Raw genomic sequence first — 19,212 nt, 5'->3', positions numbered from 1 at the left:
AGCCATTAATTTGTAAAGTACATTTTGAGAATCTGGCTGCTGTAAGAGTTATAAATCAGTTCAGTTTAGTTCAATTGCTCAGTCGTGTCTGACTCTTTGCGACCCCATGGACTGCAGCACGCCAGGCCTCCCTGTCCATCACCAACTCCCGGAGCTTACTCAAACTCATGTTCATTGAGTTGGTGATGCCATCCAACCATCTCATCCTCTGTCGTCCCCTTCTTCTCCTGCCTTCAGTCTTTCCCAGCATCAGGGTCCTTTCAAATGAGTCAGTTCTTCACATCAGGTGGCCAAAGTATTTAGAGCTTCAGTTTCAGCATCAGTCCTTCCAGTGAATATTCAGGACTGATTTCCTTTAGGATGGACTGGTTGGATCTCCTTGCAGTGCAAGGGACTCTCAAGAGTCTTCTCCAACACCACAGTTCAAAAGTATCAATTCCTCGGTGCTCAGCTCTCTTTATGGTCCAACTCTCACATCCATACATGACTACTGGAAAAACCATAGCTTTGACTAGATGGACCTTTGTTGGCAAAGTAATGTCTCTGCTTTTTAATATGCTGTCTAGGTTGGTCATAGTTTTTCTTCCAAGGAGCAAGCATGTTTTAATTTCATGGCTGCAGTCACCATCGGCAGTGATTTTCGAGCCCAACAAAATAGTCTCTCACTGTTTCCATTGCTTCCCCATCTATTTACCATGAAGTGATGCCTTGATCTTAGTTGTCCTGTCTACTTGCTGCTTTTTTCCTTTCTTTTTAAATGGTTGTCTCCTCTGTATCATTCAAATGTTAACATTTTCAGAGAGGCTTTTCTGGGTCATCTAATCAATACCAGCACATCTACCTGCTTTAATTCTTTACCCACTTCTTAACACTAACTGACATTTTCTTGCTCATTTATATACTTTCTGTCTGTTCGTGTAAGTGAAATACAGGTTTAAGTAAAATGCAATTGCAGAAAGGTTCTCAGTAGACTCTTCTTCCCTTGCCCATTTAGTCATTGAAAATATCCTCTCTGTGCCCCACTGCACATGACCTTTCTCACTGAATCTGTCATTTGACCCTCTGTCTGTCCTCTGGAGTACTTCTGTATTATACTATGTCATCTCTAGGTTAAATGATATTTAAGTTTTAATGACATGAAGTGAAAAACCTCATAATATTCACATATTCAAATTCTTTGAAAGTTTAATATGCTTCTAAAATTATACTCTATTTCTAAACAAATATATGTACTGGTGTACGGCTGGGTGACTATTTGGTCAAGTGGTTTATTAATGCAGTTTTTATATAAAATGGTGCACTTTATTTCATGAATAAGTTTTAAAAGTTCATACTGCTGGAAAATGACAAGCACTTATCTTTTTAATCAAATTTTAGAGATTTGATTTCAAGTATAATTTCTCGAGCATCATTCATATGGAAAAATTTTTATTAAGTTTTAGCAATGCTCTTTATAATCTATAAACTTTAAAATAGTAACTTATAAAGATGCGCTTATGAAAGTAGTTTTGCTTTGAGGATTTAAGTTAGCAGAGCAATCCTTAAAACTTTCAGGCATTCTGCTTTAATGTAGGGCTTCCCAGCTTCAATATAATCCTACAAACCAAGCCTTGTATACTGGCACAATCTACTGCATTACTTTTTAAAAATAGCAGTTGCCAGATGCAGATATTCTAACTTCTGTAATTCTGATTTAATAACTATTCTGATTACAATATTATGCTGTCTGTATTGAGGTATTAAAGAGATATGTTCACAGATGATGTAAAAGTTTCTTCATCAAAAAGCCTTTTTGGGCCTTGAAACTTTTCCTTATTTTACACTTGTCTACTTCTCTTATTCACTGGCATTAGGAAATGTTTGTTCATTTCTATTGCTATGGTAATAAATTGCCACAAATTAGCAGCTTAGAGCAACCCCCATTTGTTATCTCCTAACTGTATAGGTCAGAAGTCTGGTAGGCGCTCCTGGTTTCTCTGATCCAAGTCACACAGGGTTAAATCCAGGTATTGGTCACTTGGACTCTTACTGAGAACTTCTGGGAAGAATCCATTTCCTAACTCATTCAGCTGAATTTGCCCCATGCAGTTGGAGAGCCAAGGTTCTTTCTGTTGTTTGGAGGTTGTAGAAGCCTGTCTCAGTTTTTAGAAGCTTCTTGCGTTCTTTGATTCACTTTGTGCCCCTCCTTCCTTCTTCATAGCCAGCAGTGGAGACTGATTTCTTCTCAGCTTCACCTCTCTGACTGCCCCTCTCCCTCAGCTTCCTGCCCCTCCTTCAGGCTGCATCTCTTTGACTTTAAGCTGGAGAAAGTTTTCTGCTTTCCAAGGCTTAAATGATTAAATTGGCACCCTTGGCTAATCCAGGATAATCTTATTTTAAGATCCATAACCTTAGTTACATCTGCAAAATCCTTTGACAGGAGTACCTAGGTTAGTGTTTGAACAACTGAGGGTAGAATCCTGAATATTTTTGGAATTTTACTGCCACAAAATGTATGACATTTTTTGTTTGTTTCCTGGCTTGAGTATTATTCCATTTCTAAAGATTGTCTTCCTATTTAATTGGTTGATGTGTATTAGGCTAGATAGTGGTTGATGATTTTCCTTCTTTTTATTGATATTTATGTTACATTTTTTAGTTGTCTTTTCTCTCTATTAAAGGAAGAGTAATTTTTTTGTCTTTTAGGGAGAATGAGATGAATGAGAAAGAGTGAATCAGTTATACTTACTACTTATAATAGTTTGATATTAACTTGCTGCTTTCTTTACTCTGTACTTACTTTACTCTTTCTTTACCTGTACCTGAAAATTACAGGAGTAATTTCTTTTTTAATATCTTAATATTTTATCTCAGTAAATAAAATACAATGAAGGTTAAAGTGATTTCTTTGACTTACTTTTAGTTCCTTTTTTCTTTTGGAAGAATTTGTATATTTTAACTGTCAAGGTCAAAATATAAGATCCCAATGATTTACAGCTAGTTCTAAACTATGAAAATTCACAATGCAATGAACATTTTTGGCTCTTTACCATTACTGAATAGTTTTGAATGATTGACACTGACAGTTCAAATGCTATCATGAGTCAAAATTAATTGGGTTATTAAAACCCAATTAATAAAACTAAGTTCATATGAAATGCCATGTGGTTTTCATTGGAGTTTTATTGGGTGGAGTGGCTAACATGCAATTCCCAGTAATAAGAGTGTCACCTGTGTTATCTTAAATGGTAAAATATTTCTCATGAGTTTTTCGTCTAATTTTAAATGTTCCAGTTTTTTGACAATTCATTGTATAAAATAAATTAATGCACATATATTTATCTTTAACATTAGAAATAATAATTGCATTTATACTTGGCTCTGGATTCCAAATGGTGAGAAAAACAGATACAATTCCTGCCTTATGGAGTTTAAAGTTGTATTTGTTAAAGAAAGAAATGATAATGAGAACTATTTTCACTTTTTAAAGATAATTTCTATATTTCATGTATTTTCCAAATAAAACACATATTTCAGTCAGTACGGGCATGCGTACATGCGTGCTCTGTCACTTCGGTTGTGTTTGACTCTCTGCCACCCTGTGGACTGTAGCCCACTAGGCTCCTCTGTCCATAGGATTCTCCAGGCAAGAAACCTGGCGTGGGTTGCCATGCCTGCCTGCAGAGGATCTTCCTGACCCAGGGTTTGAACTCTTGTCTCTTATGTCTACCTGTATTGGCAGGCAAATTCTTTACGCCTAGTGCCACCTGGGAAGCCCCCTACAGGCATACCTTGTTCTATTGCACTTGGGCTTCCCAGATGGTGCTACTGTTAAAGAACCCACCTGCCAGTGCGGGAGATGTCAGAAACTTGGGTTCAATCCCTGGGTAGGGAAAATCCCCTGAAGGAGGGTGCGGCAGCCCACTCCAGTATTCTTCCCTGGAGCCTGGTGGGCTACAGTCCATAGGGTCACAAAGAGTCAGACACAACTGAAGCCACTGAGCGTGCATGCATGCAAATACTATAGTTTTTACAAGTTGAAGGTTGTGGCAGTCTTGTGTCAAGCAAGTTTTTTGGCACCATTTTTCAAACAACATTTGTTCCACTTGTGTCTCTGTGTTACATTTTAGTAACTCTCACAATATTTCAAGCTTCATTATTCTTTGGTATAGTAATCTGTGGTCAGTGATTTTTTGCTGTTAGTCTTATAATTATTTTTGAGGTGCCAAATAACTCTCACACGAGCCGTTGAACTTAAGTGATAACTGTCGTGTGTTCTGACTGCTCTGATGCCCGGCTCTCTCCTGGTTTTCCCCCTCTCCTCTGGCCTCCCTGTTCCCCGAGACAACAAATTTAAATTAGTTCAGTTAATAACACTAAAACGGCCTCAAGGCAAAGGGTCACACGTCTCTCCTTAAGCTTAGTGAGGAAGTCATGTCCAAAGCTGAGACAGGCTGAAAGCTAGGTTTCTTGTGCCAAATGGTTAGCCAAGTTGTGATTACAGAGGAACAGGTCTTGAAGGAAATTAAAAGTGCTCCTCCAACTCACAGACTTGGAGAACGAACTCATGGTTGCCGGAGGAATGGCTAATTAGGGACTTTGGTGTTGCCATGTGCAGATGCTGTGTATAAGATGAGTCACCAGCAGAGACATACTGTACAGCACGTGCAGCTCTGCCCACTGTCACGTGGCAGACTGGATGGCGTAGGGGCTTGGGGGCGAATGATGTGTGTGTGTGTGACTGAGTCCCTTCACTGTTCACTGGAAATTGTCACAGTACGGCTAGTCAGCGATACCCCAATACCAAGGAAGAGGTTTTTAAAAAGTGCTACTCCAGTGGACACGTGGTTGATAAGAAAGTGAGACAGTCTTATTACTGATATGGAGGGAGTTTTAAAGGTCTTTATAGACCAGATCAGCCACAACATTCTCTTAAACTGAAACCTAAACAGGAGAGGGCTTCTCTGGTGGCTCATGAGTCAAGTACCCATCTGCCAGTGCAGGAGACTTGAGTTCAGTCTCTGGGTCGGGAAGGAAATGCAGCCCACTCCAGTATTCCTGTCTGGGAAATCCCAGGGACAGCCTGGCTGACTGTAGTCCGTGGGGTCACAGTGAGTCCCACACAACTTGGTGACTAAACAGCAACAATCTGAAGAGACACCCTAACTCTCTTCAATTCCGTGAAGGCCGAGAGAGATGAGGATGATGCAGGAGAACAGTGTGAAGCTAGCAGAGAACGGTTAATGAACTTTAAGTAAAGAGGCTAACCTTAGAACACAAATGTGCAGAGTACAGCAGCAAATGCTGATTTAGAAACTGCAGTAAATTACCCATCTGGATGCAGAGTTCCAAAGAACAGCAAGGAGAGAGAAGAAAGCCTTCCTCAATGATCAGTGCTAAGAAATAGAGGAAGACAACAGAATGAGAAAGACCAGAGATCACTTCAAGAAAATTAGACATACCAAAGGAACTTTTCATGCAAAGATGGGCACAATAAAGGACAAAAACCGTATGGCCCTAACAGAAGCAGAAGATATTAAGGAGAGGTGGCAAGAATAAACAGAAGAACTATCCAAAAAAGATCTTGATGACCCAGATAACCACAATGGTCTGATCAGTCACCTAAAGCCAGACATCCTGGTATGCAAAGTCAAGTGGGCCTTAGGAAGCATCACTATGAACAAAGGTAGTGGAGGTGATGGAATTCCAGCTGAGCTATTTCAAATCCTGGAAGATGATGCTGTGAAAGTGCTGCACTCAATATGCCAGCAAATTTGGAAAACTCCGCAGTGGCCCCAGGACTGGAAAACGTCAGTTTTCATTCCAACCCCAAAGAAAGGCAATGGCAAAGAATGTTCGAACTACCGCACAGTTGCACTCATCTCACACGCTAGTAAAGTAATGCTCAAAATTCTTCAAGTCAGGCTTCAACAGTATGTGAACCGAGAACTTCCAGATATTCAAGCTGGATTTAGAAAAGGCACAGGACCCAGAGATCAGATTGCCAACATCCGTTGGTATAGAAAAAGCAAGATAAATCCAAACATCTACTTTTGCTTTATTGACTATGCTAAAGCCTTTGACTGTGTGGATCACAGCAAACTGTGGAAAATTCTTTAAGAGATAGGGATACAGACCACTTTACCTACCTCCTGAGAAATCTGTATGCAAGTCAAGAAGCAACAGTTAGAACCGGACATGGAACAATGGACTGATACCAAATTGGTGAAGGAGTACATCAAGGCTGTATACTGTTACTCTGCTTGTTGAACTTATATGCAGAGTACATCATGTGAAATGCTGGGCTGGAAGAAGCACAAGCTGGAATCAAGATTGCTGGGAGAAATATCAGTAACCTCACATATGCAGATGACAGCACCCTTATGGCAGAAAGTGAAGAAGAACTGAAGAGACTCTTGAAGAAAGTGAAAGAGGAGACTGAAAAAGCTGACTTAAAAGTCAGCATTCAAAAGATGGAGATCATGGCATCTGGTCCTATGGCTTCATGGCAAGTAGATGGAGAAATAATGGAAACAGTGAGGGACCATGTTTTCTTGGACTCCAAAAAACTGCAAATGGTGACTGCAGCCATGAAATTAAAAAAGACTCTTGCTCCTTGGAAAAAAAAGCCATGACCAACCTAGACAGCATATTAAAAAGCAGAGACATTACTTTGCCAACAAAGGTCCATCTAGTCAAAGCTGTGGTTTTTCCAGTAGTCATGTATGGATGTGAGAGTTGGGACTATAAAGAAAGCTGAGCACTGAGGAATTGATGCTTTTAAACTGTGGTGTTGGAGAAGACTCTTGAGAGTCCCTTGGACTGCAAGGAGATCCAACCAGTCCATCCTTAAGGAAATCAGTCCTGAATATTCAATGGAAGGACTGATGCTGAAGCTGAAACTCCAATACTTTGGCCACCTGATGCAAAGAACTGACTGATTGGAAAAGACCCTGATACTGGGAAAGACTGAAGGCGGGAGCAGAAGGAGATGGCAGAGGATGAGATGGTTGAATGGCATTACCGACTGAATGGACGTGAGTTTCAGTAAACTCCAGGAGTTGGTGATGGACACGGAAGCCTGGCACTCTGTGGTTCATGGGGTTGCAAAGAGTTGGACACGGCTGAGCGACTGAACTGAACTGACTGAATTCATTCATTTTGGCTGCGTTGGGTCCTCACTGCTGTGTGAGGGCTTTCTCTAGTTGCAGTGAGTGGGGACCGCTCTTCATCGCGGTGCGTGGTTTTGTTGCGGAGCTCTGGCTCCAGGCCCACGGGCTTCAGTAGTTGTGGTGTATGGGCTTAGTTGCCCTGAGGCGTGTGTTATCTTCCCAAACCATGTATTGAACCCCTTTCCCCTGCACTGGCAGGTGGATTCTTATCCACTGTACCATCAAGGAAGTTGCAGAAAGCAACTTGAAATGGATTGAGAGCATCCTAGGATGCTCTCTTCAAACAGTGCTAATTTGTCTTTAAGTAAATTTTCTTTTACTTCACCATTTTTGTAACTTCTGTTATATCACTCTGTGGTATAACACTACTGTTTTTTTTTAAATAATTTATTGCTCCCAGGTTTTAAAACTAAAATTAACAGCTAAAATGAAAATTCTTTTGCATATGTCTACATTCATATTCTGAATAATTTTGTAACTTAAGTGTAACTTAAATTTCTGAGTCAAAGTCAGTGTGCATTTTAAAGACTTTTGATGCATTTTATCATATCACGATACACTTGGTTGGCCTAGAGTGCTAATGAGAGTTTATGAATAAGTAAAGGAATATTTGAATAGATAAAAATGCTTATTACATTGCTACAAGTATAGGAATTCTTTTCTGTTAGGAAGTATGAGTGTTAGCAATTTAAGTTTAGTTAAAAGCAAAATTCATAAAATATACCTCTAGAAGTAATTGACCCATTTTTAGGGTAAATTTCACCTAGTATTAGGAATATTTATGCCTTTGAGAATCCTTTCTTAATATTATTGGTTGCTGTTGTGAAGACTAGAGGGGAGTAGTTCAGGTGTGAAATTTGTTTTTTCAAGATGGTCATCTAGAAATGCCTGTTTTAGCCCATTTTTGTGGCATCAAATTCGTATTTTAAAGTGATCATTACAGAAGTCCTTAAGAATATCTCTTCTTGCTCTATTTAGGATTTCTGAGGTGCAATATTATCTATTCCTTTCTATAGTAGAAGGCACAAGGAAGCCTTCCTTTCTCTGTACTCATTCTGTTACATTCTAATCCTGTGTTTTTAAACTCTGTGTCATAGTCTTTTTAGCTCAGTTCAGACATGTATATTTTTTATTTTTATTTAAAGTTGGTCATCTTTAGCTTGGTTTTTACTAAATACAGTAATGGAAACGTTAAAATTTTAGCAGAAATCGTATGTGTATGGGACTTTATATTTTTTGAAGAGCTTCAGAATAGAAAAAAGAACAGATGAATTATCTTGAATACAGTTAGTTAGCAACTGGGTGGTCTTTGGGAAGGCATTCAGTTTCCTTGAGTATGCTTAGTATAGAGTAGATGATGAATAAATGTGATCTGTTTTTATTTTGTATCGTATTTTACCTCCAAATGACCTATGAATTGTTATATCCCTGTTTTACAATTGAGGAAATCAAGGCATAATACATTTTAGTGATTTGCATAGCGTCTCTTAGCTAATGAGCATAAACTGAAATCTATATGTTTCTGTCTCCAGACTAAGCAACTTTTTCTTCCCTCTTAATGCATGGACATAAAAAATAATTTTTTTTATCCTTTATCATGACGGTGATATTGTTTACCAGATCTTGTGGAAATCTGATTCCCCAAATCTGTGGCACAGAGTAGGCACTCAGTTATCATATAAATGAATGAAAACCTGTATGGAAAGATTGTTGGGTTCAGTCTTCTCTTATAGGGAGAGAATTATATATTAACACAATGCTGATTGTGTGCTTCTTCATCTGTTGAATGTGGTAATTAGAGTTCCTACTCCTTAGCATCGTTATTTGGAGAGGGCAATGGCACCCCACTCTAAGTACTCTTGCCTGGAAAATCCCATGGATGGAGGAGCTTGGTGGGCTGCTGTCCATGGGGTCTCTAAGGGTCGGACACGACTGAGCGACTTTGCTTTCAACTTTTTACTTTCATGCATTGGAGAAGGAAATGGCAACCCACTCCAGTGTTCTTGCCTGGAGAATCCCAGGGACGGGGGAGCCTGGTGGGCTACTGTCTGTGGGGTCGCACAGAGTTGGCCATGACTGAATTGACTTAGCAGCAGCAGCAGCGTTGTTATTAGGATTAGATGATATCATAGATATTGAGCATTGAGATAAATGCCTGACACTTTAAGCATTCAGTAAATGTTCTTACTAGTCCGTGAATGATTTTAGAGTAAAAAAACTTTAATATGTATGGGATTGTAGTTCACCTAGTTATTCTGTTTAATGTAATTAGTCTTAATAGACTTCTTGTGGTTCACAGTGCTTTTTTTTTTTTAATGCATTTAATATATCTTTTAGGACTAAAAGAGCTGTCCCCACCTCCTCTAAATCTCAAACGTTTGTACAAAGAGACGCTAGAAATTGAACCCATCTTGATAATCATTTCCCCGGGTGCTGATCCTTCTCAGGAACTCCAAGAGCTTGCAAATGCTGAGAGAAGTGGGGAGTGTTATCACCAGGTCAGTGCACATTACTCTGCTGTTTCTGTTTCAGCTATTGATCTTCCTGCTGTGTGTGTGTGTGTGTGTGTGTGTGTGTGTCTTTGTGTGTGCTTTCAGTGGATCAGTTGTGTCCTCCTCTTTGTGGCTACAAACCCCATGGACTGTAGCCTGCCAGGCTCCTCTGTCCATGGAATTTTCCAGACAAGAATACTGGAATACTTGACTGTATTAGTAAAACAGTTTTTTGTTTATATGGTAGGGCAACTAATGTCCCTGAAAACTGTCCACATTCTGATCTTCAGAACCCATGAATTTGTTACTTTACATGGAAGAAAGAACTTTGCAAATATAATTAAGTTAAGCATTTTGAGATGGAGAGGTTATCTGAGATTATTCGGTTGAGCCTAATATAATCATAAAGGTGCTTTTAAGAAGGAGGTAGAAGAGGCAGAATGAAGGTGGAAGAGGCAGATGTGATGAGGCATAGGTCAAAGAGGTAAGGAGCTGCTATGCTGCTGGCTTTGAAGACGTAGAAGGGGCCACAAGCAAAGCAGTGTAGAAGGTAGAAAAGATAACAGGAGTCTCTTCTACAGCCCCTAGAAAGAACAGCCCTGTAGTATCACCTTAGAGCAATAGATTAGTGGGATTCTGAACTCCACAAGTCCGATAAGATAATAAACTTGCCTAATATAATGTCTTTTTGTCCTGAGCTAAATTTCTGAGTTTTAGTTTATTCAGATTAGCACCTTTTTTCAGTTCAGTTTGCATACACATTTTAAAGTGTATTAATTTACCCTCAATTTTTGACATCAAAATATAAATCTTTTTCATTGGGAAAATAATTAATAATGATTAACAAAGCAAACTACTTTAAAAGAAACCAAAAATTGAAAAGAGAGAATGTTATGAGAAATGTTAAGTAGAAAATAGCAAAATAGCAGAGAGTTTGGCTTAGTTTCACTTAGGCGTTGCACTAACTCTAGGGAGTTTCCTTCAATCCTGGTTATAGTGTATTCATACATCAGGACAGCATTGAGTTGTCAGTGAGATGTCTTGGGGAAAGGGAGCTCTGTTCTACAGGCTGTATCTCTTAGCTCTGAGTTTGGCACTTACACTCACTGTAAGTTTAACTATGTAAATTTCTAGAGTTTTGTGTTGCACAATTTTTCAATACTGTAAAACCTTTAAATACAGATATAGATATTCATAAATCTGTTACTTTAAAAGTTTTGTTCTTATGCTGAATATATATGCTAAGAATAATAATATATTGTTAATGTAAAAAACAATTTTTATTTCAAGAAACTCTGATGTGTCTTACTTTTTTATGTAAGGGGGTTACATAACCCCCTTTTTATGTATGGGGGTTAACCATCTTCCTGACAGTTTCCTGTTGTGCTTTTTAAATGTTTTTTCTTATAGTAAATGTTTTTTCTTCTAAGATTTCATGAACCTTTAAGCTGTTCTCACACAGTTTATGCCTTATAGAAAATTTCGAGTTCCTGTTTTTAGCTACCATTTCAGTTCAGCAACATTTTTTTTTTTCCCTCTGATTTTCTTGTACATGCCTTCCATTTGGGGATTTTTGTATTTTAATAATGGCAAACTAATATGTGCCTCTAAATATTTCAACCAGTGTTTGTTTTATCCCTTCTATTTGCTTAGTTCTGGGTTAGATCTTGAAAATTAAAAAGAAATATATATTAGTATTTATTACATGGTTTGTTACCCGCTTAAGACACATGGTTCCCACTAAGACTTTATAGTCTAATTGAGAAACAAAATCAATACTTAAGAAAGTCATCTAAGAAACAATGAAAGGCTGTCTTGTATTCTTTATGAAAAGAGAAATCACTGTGGTTTGAAGTAATCTGTAACAATTCTCTTCAAAGTGTTTTGACGACGTACTCAATAAAATATTTGAGCTAGGGCTCTCAATACAGGTATATATGTCATATATACAAAGACAGACACAGCTGTACTGATACATAAATATTACATAAATTATCCGTAAAAAAACATATCAAGGAGTTTAAACGTGTAACCATTTAGATTCTTGACTAAAACTTTTTATAGAATCTTAGACTTAGTGCTAGTCGCTCAGTCGTGTCCACCTCTGTGACCCCTTGCGCTGGAGGAGCCAGGCCCCTCTGTCCATGGATTTTCCAGGCAAGGATGCTGGCATGGGTTGCCCTTTCCTCCTCCAGGGGCCTTCCTGACCCAGGGATGAACCCGGGCCTCGTGCACTGCAGGCAGGTTCTTTACTGCCTGAGCCGCCAGGTGGTCACCTGACCATTCAGATACAGACGTCTTACACACTGAAGCCATTTTCTGGGGTCTTTGGCTTCTGCTTGGAAGTTTCTGTTTTATAACGTGACCTGTCATACTGCGTCAGTATACTATGTGCAGATAGATGATAGGGATCAGAAGTGCTGGAGTGGAAGTCCAGTGAGATCAGGTTCGCCTTTCCCCTTCCTCTCCCCTCTCCTCTTTTTCTCCCCGCTCCCTCTCATGTTCTCTCTCTCCCCCCTCTTTTTGCCTCCTCTCTCTAAAAATGAATAGAAAAACAGAGGGTGAAGTGTAGAGTCTTGAGACTCAACAACATATTAGGATTTTCTAGATGATGAAGGGCTTGGAAAATTACACAGTTCAATAGACCAAGTAGCTTGAGAGCCAAATATATGCAACGTTAGAGAAAGTTTTTTAAAAGAGAAAATAAATTCAAAGAAGTGGTATTGTTAATGTTTAATCCCTCAAGCAGTTCAAGAACAGTCATAAAAAATTATTTATTTTTAAAGGCCCATGTTTCAGAGAAAGAAGTGCAGGAAATAGTGAGATGAGGAACAAAAACACTGTTGAATAATTCTTTATTCTGTAACTTGAAAACTTGTAATGATAATAGCTCTACTAAACAGAAGAATATTATAAATCTGCCATTGATGTAAGGACAAAAGCAAGACAATTGTAAACAGCAACAGAGTCCGATATTTCTTAGTAAAAATTTAGAAGCCTTATTACAGTACTTGAGTTAGTTCAGTAGGTATGGCAGGATAATTGAAAGTCTTATGTGACAACATGTTATCAGAATTTTTTTTTTTAGTTTTTTAATTTGTTTTTGTTTTGCAGATTGCCATGGGTCAAGGTCAAGCTGATTTAGCGGTTCAAATGCTGAAAGAATGTGCCCGCAGTGGAGACTGGCTCTGTTTGAAGAACTTACATCTTGTGGTATCTTGGCTGCCAGTTCTGGAAAAGGTAGATTCAGATCAATGTGGCACAGATAATATCTCACGTACTAAATTCAGTAGTCTCCAAGGAACAACAGGATTAAGATATGTTGTGCATTATTTATGATGTTTTTGAAGAAGTAGTATTTGATGGGGAATCATTTAAAATCTATATTTTCTTTAATATATGTACATTTGTACAAACCAAAATGGATTTTTTAGTAAGAAATCTATAAAAGTCTCCTTTTTAAAAGGCATTTAGGGAGAGTCAAAAAATTAATCAGGACTGAAGGGGGGCTTAGAGAAATCTTTCAGATGAAAATTAGGGAAATGCTTTAAAGAACTGGAGAAGACTGTTTTTAATATTAAATTCTCTTCATGCTTTTGTTTTGTTGTGTCTGTATAGGGAGAAAAGATATAGAAGAGTAAGAGGGAACTGCAGAACTTCCTTGCTGCTGAGGAAGCTGGGGTGTAAACTGAAGCAGTTTGCATTTTATTTAACTAAATATTTATTTAATATTATTTTTTGATATTAATTTTTAATATTTATGTAACTAAATAAACATTTTATTTAACTAAGCAGTTCATTTTATTTAACTAAAATGGCCCCAGCATGAAAATAACCTTAAGACAGAACAAATTGATGGATTGCTTTTAAATGTAAACCTGGAATTAAGTCTAGGACTTTTTAAAGAAAGATGAATATGGTCTTGGGTAGTTAGAGATGACTCCTAAGACAAGATGTTTCTTGATGGCCATATGGGATTTAGCTGAATGTAGGGGGAGAAAGTTTGTGGTTGATTCTAGCAGCACAAGTAGAAACATAACAGCAGGAGTGTGGCTTCCTAGTATAAAGAATGGAGATGTCCTTAACTGTACTGAAAGGCCAAGCAGAGTGCTGTGGGGCAATAGAGTTAGATGGCTAGGAAGGGGCGAGGTTATGGAATACCCTGGAAATACGGCACAAGTGTTTAGAATTTTTGTCCTAGAACACAGAATCAAAGGAGCTTGTTAGCAGGGGAGTTAATAATTAATTAATTGATCAATTAATCTGGCAGGAGGAATAGAGCCAAGCAGAACAGAGTGGGAGGCTGTAGCCTAGTTATAATGTTGAAAATTTGTATAATGTGTTGAAAATAAATGGGCAACTATATAAAATAGGTAGTTAAAAGCTACCTAAATTATGTAAAATGTGTATTTTGATAAAATAGGTAAATAGGTAGATTAAATAAATCTTTGATGAATGAGTTAATGATTGAGTGAATGAAGTGATAGACCGTGATGACTCATTATTTATAGTCAAAGGGAGGTATATATAAATATTCAAGCAATTCCTACTGGTTTCTGGAACACTAATGTATAAAATATAGAATTCATGTGTGATGAATGATATATGTTTTAAAAGATATAAGGAAGACTTGTGAATACTTGAGTCCTGCTTTCTGTTCCAAATAATAGATTGATAGCTATTAATCTATGTAAAATACAATTGCAGTTGTAATTTTGGAAGCAAATCTTAATTGGAACTTTTTTTATTCTGCAGACAAGTAAAAAAACTGGAGTATAGTTGATTTACAATGTGGTGCTAATTTATTTTTAAAACTTTATTTTTAATTGAAGGATAATTGCTTTACAGTATTGCATTGGTTTTTATCCACATGTGTTAATTTCTGCTGTACAGCAGAGTGAGTCAGTTGTACATGCATACATTCCATTATGGTTTATCCCGGGAGATTAGATACAGTTCCCTGTGCTATATGGTAGGCCCTTGTTATTTATCCATTCTAAATACAGTAGTTTGTATTCACTGGCCCCAAAGTCCCCATCTGTCTCTCTCTTTCTCCCTTCCCCCTTGGCAACCACAGGTCTGATTCTTTGTCTGTGAGTTTGTTTCTGGTTTTGTTTTGTTTTTCATTTATTTTTAATTGGAGAGGTTATTGTTTTACAATATTGTTGTTGGCTTCTGCCATACAACAACATGAATCAGGCACAAGTCCACACAAGTCCCCTCCCCCTGAACCTCTCCCCACACCCGTGACCCATCCCACCCCTCTTGATTGTTACAGAGCACTAGATTGAGCTCCCTGTGTATGCAGCAGCTTCCCACTAGCCGGCTGTTTTACACAGTGGTAGTGGTAGGAGGAGCCTGGTGGGCTGCAGTCCTTGGGGTCACTAGGAGTCGGACACGACTGAGCGACTTCACTTTCACTTTTCAGTTTCATGCATTGGAGAAGGAAATGGCAATCCACTCCAGTGTTCTTGCCTGGAGAATCCCAGGGATTGGGGAGCCTGGTGGGCTGCCCTCTCTGGTGTTGCACAGAGTCGGACACGACTGAAACAACTTAGCAGCAGCAGCAGTGTATCTATGACAGTGGTACTCTGTCAGTTTGTCCCACCCTCTCCTTCCCCTGCTAGGTCCAAAGTCTCTTCTCTATGTCTGCATCTCTATTCCTGCCCTGCAAATAGGTTCATCAGTACCATTTTTATAGATTCTGTGTATATGTGTTAATATACAAAATTTGTTTTTCTCTTTCTTCACTCTGTATAATAGGCTCTAGATTCAGCCAACTCTCTGGAACTGACTCAGTTGCATTCCTTTTTTATGGCTGAGTAGTATTCCATTGTGTATATGTACCACAACTTGTTTATCCATTCATCTGCCAGTGGGCATCTGGGTTGCTTCCATGTCCTAGTGAGTGTAAATAGTGCTTCAGTGAACATTGGTGTAGATGTGTCTTTTTCAGTTATGGTTTACTCAGGGTGTATGCACGCTAGTGGAATTGCCAGGTCATATGGTAGTTTTCCCTATGGAGAAAAATATGATGGAGATTCCTTAAAATTCATAGTGACTATATAAATTTACATTCCCATCAGCAGTGCAAAAGCATTGCCTTTTTTTCCACACCCTTTCCAGTATTTATTTTTTAGATTTTTTTGATGATGTCCATTCTAAGTGATGTGAGGTGATACCTCATTGTGGTTTTGATTTGAATTTCTCTAATAATGAGCGATATTGAGCATCTTTTCATGTGTTTGTTGGCTATCTGTATGTTTTCTTTGGAGAAATGTTTGTTTAGTTCTTCCACTTTTTCATTGGGTTGTTCAGTTTCCTTGTATTGAGCTCCATAAGTTTTTGCAACATATATAGGATGATTATATTATAAAAGTTAAAAAAATTACTTTAAATGTTTTGCTATTCTTTTGGGAAGTTTGGATGAATTGTATGGATATAAATTACAGGTTATTTTTAAATTCACCCAACAGGCAGAAACAATCTGAGGAATAAAGACAGAGAGACAAATATTTGAATAAGTGACTAAAGCATACAGCTCGGGCCGAAGAATTTGAGTGAATTTGAATGATGAATTTTGAGTATTATAGGCAATAGGTTATACTAAAAATTGTATTGGAAAGGAATTGATATCATTATGTATCTTTGTGGAAGTGTGAATGGAAGCAGTAAGGACTTGAAGGCCTGAAGATGGCTTGTAGTTCAGGCATAGTGATCACAACTAATATTTATTTTGTATTTACTCTGTGTTGGGCACTACTTTAAGTATTTTACACTATCCTATGAGGGTAGGTACTGTTATTATCCTTGTTTAGACAGTGTAAATCAAAGAATCCCCCAAAGTCACACAGCAAGTAAGTGGCAGAATTTGGATTTCAATCTAGTTCGCTCAGTTCTAGATCCAAGTTCTTACCTGTTACACTGAGCTAGTAATAGACACGGAGAAGGCAATGGCTCCCCACTCTAGTACTCTTGGCTGGAAAATCCCATGGATGGAGGAACCTGGTAGGCTGTATGTAGTCCATGGGGTCGCTAAGGGTTGGACATGACTGAGCAACTTCCCTTTCACTTTTCACTTTCATGCACTGGAGAAGAAAATGGCAACCCACTCCAGTGTTCTTGCCTGGAGAATCCCAGGGACAGCGGAGCCTGGTGGGCTTCCGTCTGTGGGGTCGCACAGAGCAGACACGACTGAAGTGACTTAGCAGCAGCAGCAGCAGTAACAGACAAGATAAAAATTTAAAGGGAATATAATCAGAACATTAAGAAACATATCAGAATGTCACAGAAAGATTTAGTTAAGATACTTACTTATTAATAGTATATTTATTTATAAAATGGAAATTTGTGTGTGTATTTAAGTAGAATTTTATTCTTGTTTTTTAAAACAAGGAATTGAATACTCTTCAACCTAAAGATACCTTTCGTCTTTGGCTCACTGCGGAAGTTCATCCCAGCTTTACTCCAATTTTATTACAGTCCAGTTTGAAGATAACATACGAGGTATGAAGATTTAAAATTTGAGTCACTAGTTGTGTAAGTGCAGTAACCTTTGCAAGTCTTCTAAAGTCCTATAGACAACTGTCTGCTATACAAAACATTCAAAAACTTCTAATACAACATTTATAAAAATGCATTTACATCTTTCTTTTAAATATTATTTAATGTTGTGTTTTTTGTTGTAGTAAAAGACATAATATAAAGTTTACTGTCTTAACCATTTACAAGTGTACAGTTCAGTAGTGTTAACCATATGTACCTCTAGAATTTTTTCATCTCACAAAACTGACCCTGTATCTCCTGAAGAGCAACTCCCTGTTTGCTCCTGCTCCACCCTCGCAGCCACCAACCGTTCTGTTTCTGTTTCTATGAGTTTGACTACTTTAGATAACTCACGTAGGTGGAACCATGCAGTATTTATCTTGTAACTGGCTTATTTTACTTGGTGTAGTGTCTTCAAGATTCATCCATGTTGTAGCATATGACAGGATTTCCTTCTCATTTAAGGCTGAATAATATCCCATTGTATGTGTGTACTACATTTTCTTAGCCATTCATCCACAAACATTTAGATACCCAGAAGTGTTTCTGGATCATATGGTAATCCTGTTTTTAATTTTTTGAGGGACATCCATACTGTTTCCTTGTGGTGTGCCATTTAACATTCCCACCAAGAGCACGTAATTTCTCTGCATCCTTACCAACATTTGTTATTTGCTGTTTTTATTTTTTTATTGGGGCCATCCTAATATTGTGAGGTAATAACTCACTATGGTTTTGATTTATATTTCTATGCAATTTAATGCTATTGAACATCTTTGTATATGCTTGCTAGCTATTTGTATATCTGCTTTGGAGAAATGTCTAGTCAATTCTTTGCCCGTCTTTAATTGGATTTTTTTTTATTGTTGTTTTACGAGTTTCTTAGGTTTTCTGCATATTAAACCCTTATCGCTTATACAGCTTAAAAATATTTTCTTTCATTCCATAGGGCTTCCTTTTGATTGTGTTATTTTCTTTGCTGCATAGATATTTTTAAGTTTGATATAGTCCCATTTGTCTGTTTTTGCTTTTGTTACCTGTGCTTTTCATGGCACATCCCAGAAAAAGTCATTGCCAAATCCAGTGTTATGAAGCCTTTTCTCTGTTTTCTTGTAGAAATTTTAGGTTTAGGTCTTATGTTTAGGTCTTAAATCTATTTTGAGTTAATTTTTGTATTTGATGTAAAGGGTCCAACTTTCATTCTTTTGTACTTGGGTATCTATTTTTCATATCATTTGCTTTTTGAAAAATATATAAGTTGGATTTTCAGTCTGTGTCTCCTTCTGTTTTTTCTTGCTTCCTTCCTTCCTTCCATCCATCCATCCTTCTAACATGTTTTGACAGATCCCCCCCAAACATGATATATCCAAAATTATATGTGTTAGTAATGGTATGATGTAACTGGTAAAAATCATAAATAAAATAATAAACTGAATTAAAACTTAAAAAAAACTGGTTTGAAACGTTCTACTTGCATCTTCTCTCAATTTGTAGAATATAATCTCTTTTCAAGTGAAAATGTCTTGTTAGTATTTATAACTACTTGCTATTTTATATCACTACTTCTGTTTTTCACCTGAAGGCATTCAGTCTCATGTAGGGAGGAAAAAGGCTAAGAATCCAGAGAATGCAAAAATGATTTCATACTTGAAAATATGTTAATTGAATGAATGTCAATTATAATGTCTGATAAGAAACAATGATTTCTACTGAACTATATTGAAGAACTGTATTGTGCAAGCCATAAAGGCAAGGGCTATGTTTTTCTTGCCTTTTTTTTTTTTTTTTAAACTTATATAACACCTGTCATGTAGGAAGAATGCAGTAATATTTCAGTAAATGAAGAGTTAATGTATCAGGTCTTCCCAGATGGCGCTAGTGGTAAAGAACCTGCCTGCCAATGCAGGAGACTCGAGTCATGGGTTCAACCCCTGGGTCAGGAAGATTTCCTGGAGGAGGGCATAGCAATCCATATCAATATTCTTGCCTGGAGAATCCCATGGACAGAGGAGCCTGGCAGGCTA

The 19,212-nt window shown here is 37.7% G+C and overlaps 1 protein-coding gene across 2 annotated transcripts in view; it reads left to right on the top strand.

Moving 5' to 3' along the window:
* DYNC2H1 (dynein cytoplasmic 2 heavy chain 1) overlaps positions 1-19,212 on the top strand; it is a 395,032-nt gene that overhangs the window by 215,167 nt on the left and 160,653 nt on the right. For both annotated transcript variants that reach the window (XM_024975702.2, XM_024975701.2), the window contains 3 exons: positions 9,489-9,649; positions 12,758-12,883; positions 17,039-17,149. In XM_024975702.2, the coding sequence (XP_024831470.1) occupies positions 9,489-9,649; positions 12,758-12,883; positions 17,039-17,149 (398 nt within the window). The remainder of the gene's footprint in view (positions 1-9,488; positions 9,650-12,757; positions 12,884-17,038; positions 17,150-19,212) is intronic.

The sequence above is a fragment of the Bos taurus genome, chromosome 15, assembly GCF_002263795.3.
Source record: "Bos taurus isolate L1 Dominette 01449 registration number 42190680 breed Hereford chromosome 15, ARS-UCD2.0, whole genome shotgun sequence".
Lineage (NCBI taxonomy): Eukaryota > Metazoa > Chordata > Mammalia > Artiodactyla > Bovidae > Bos > Bos taurus.
Note: the sequence above shows the minus strand (reverse complement) of the source record. Positions and strands in the feature narration are given on the sequence as shown.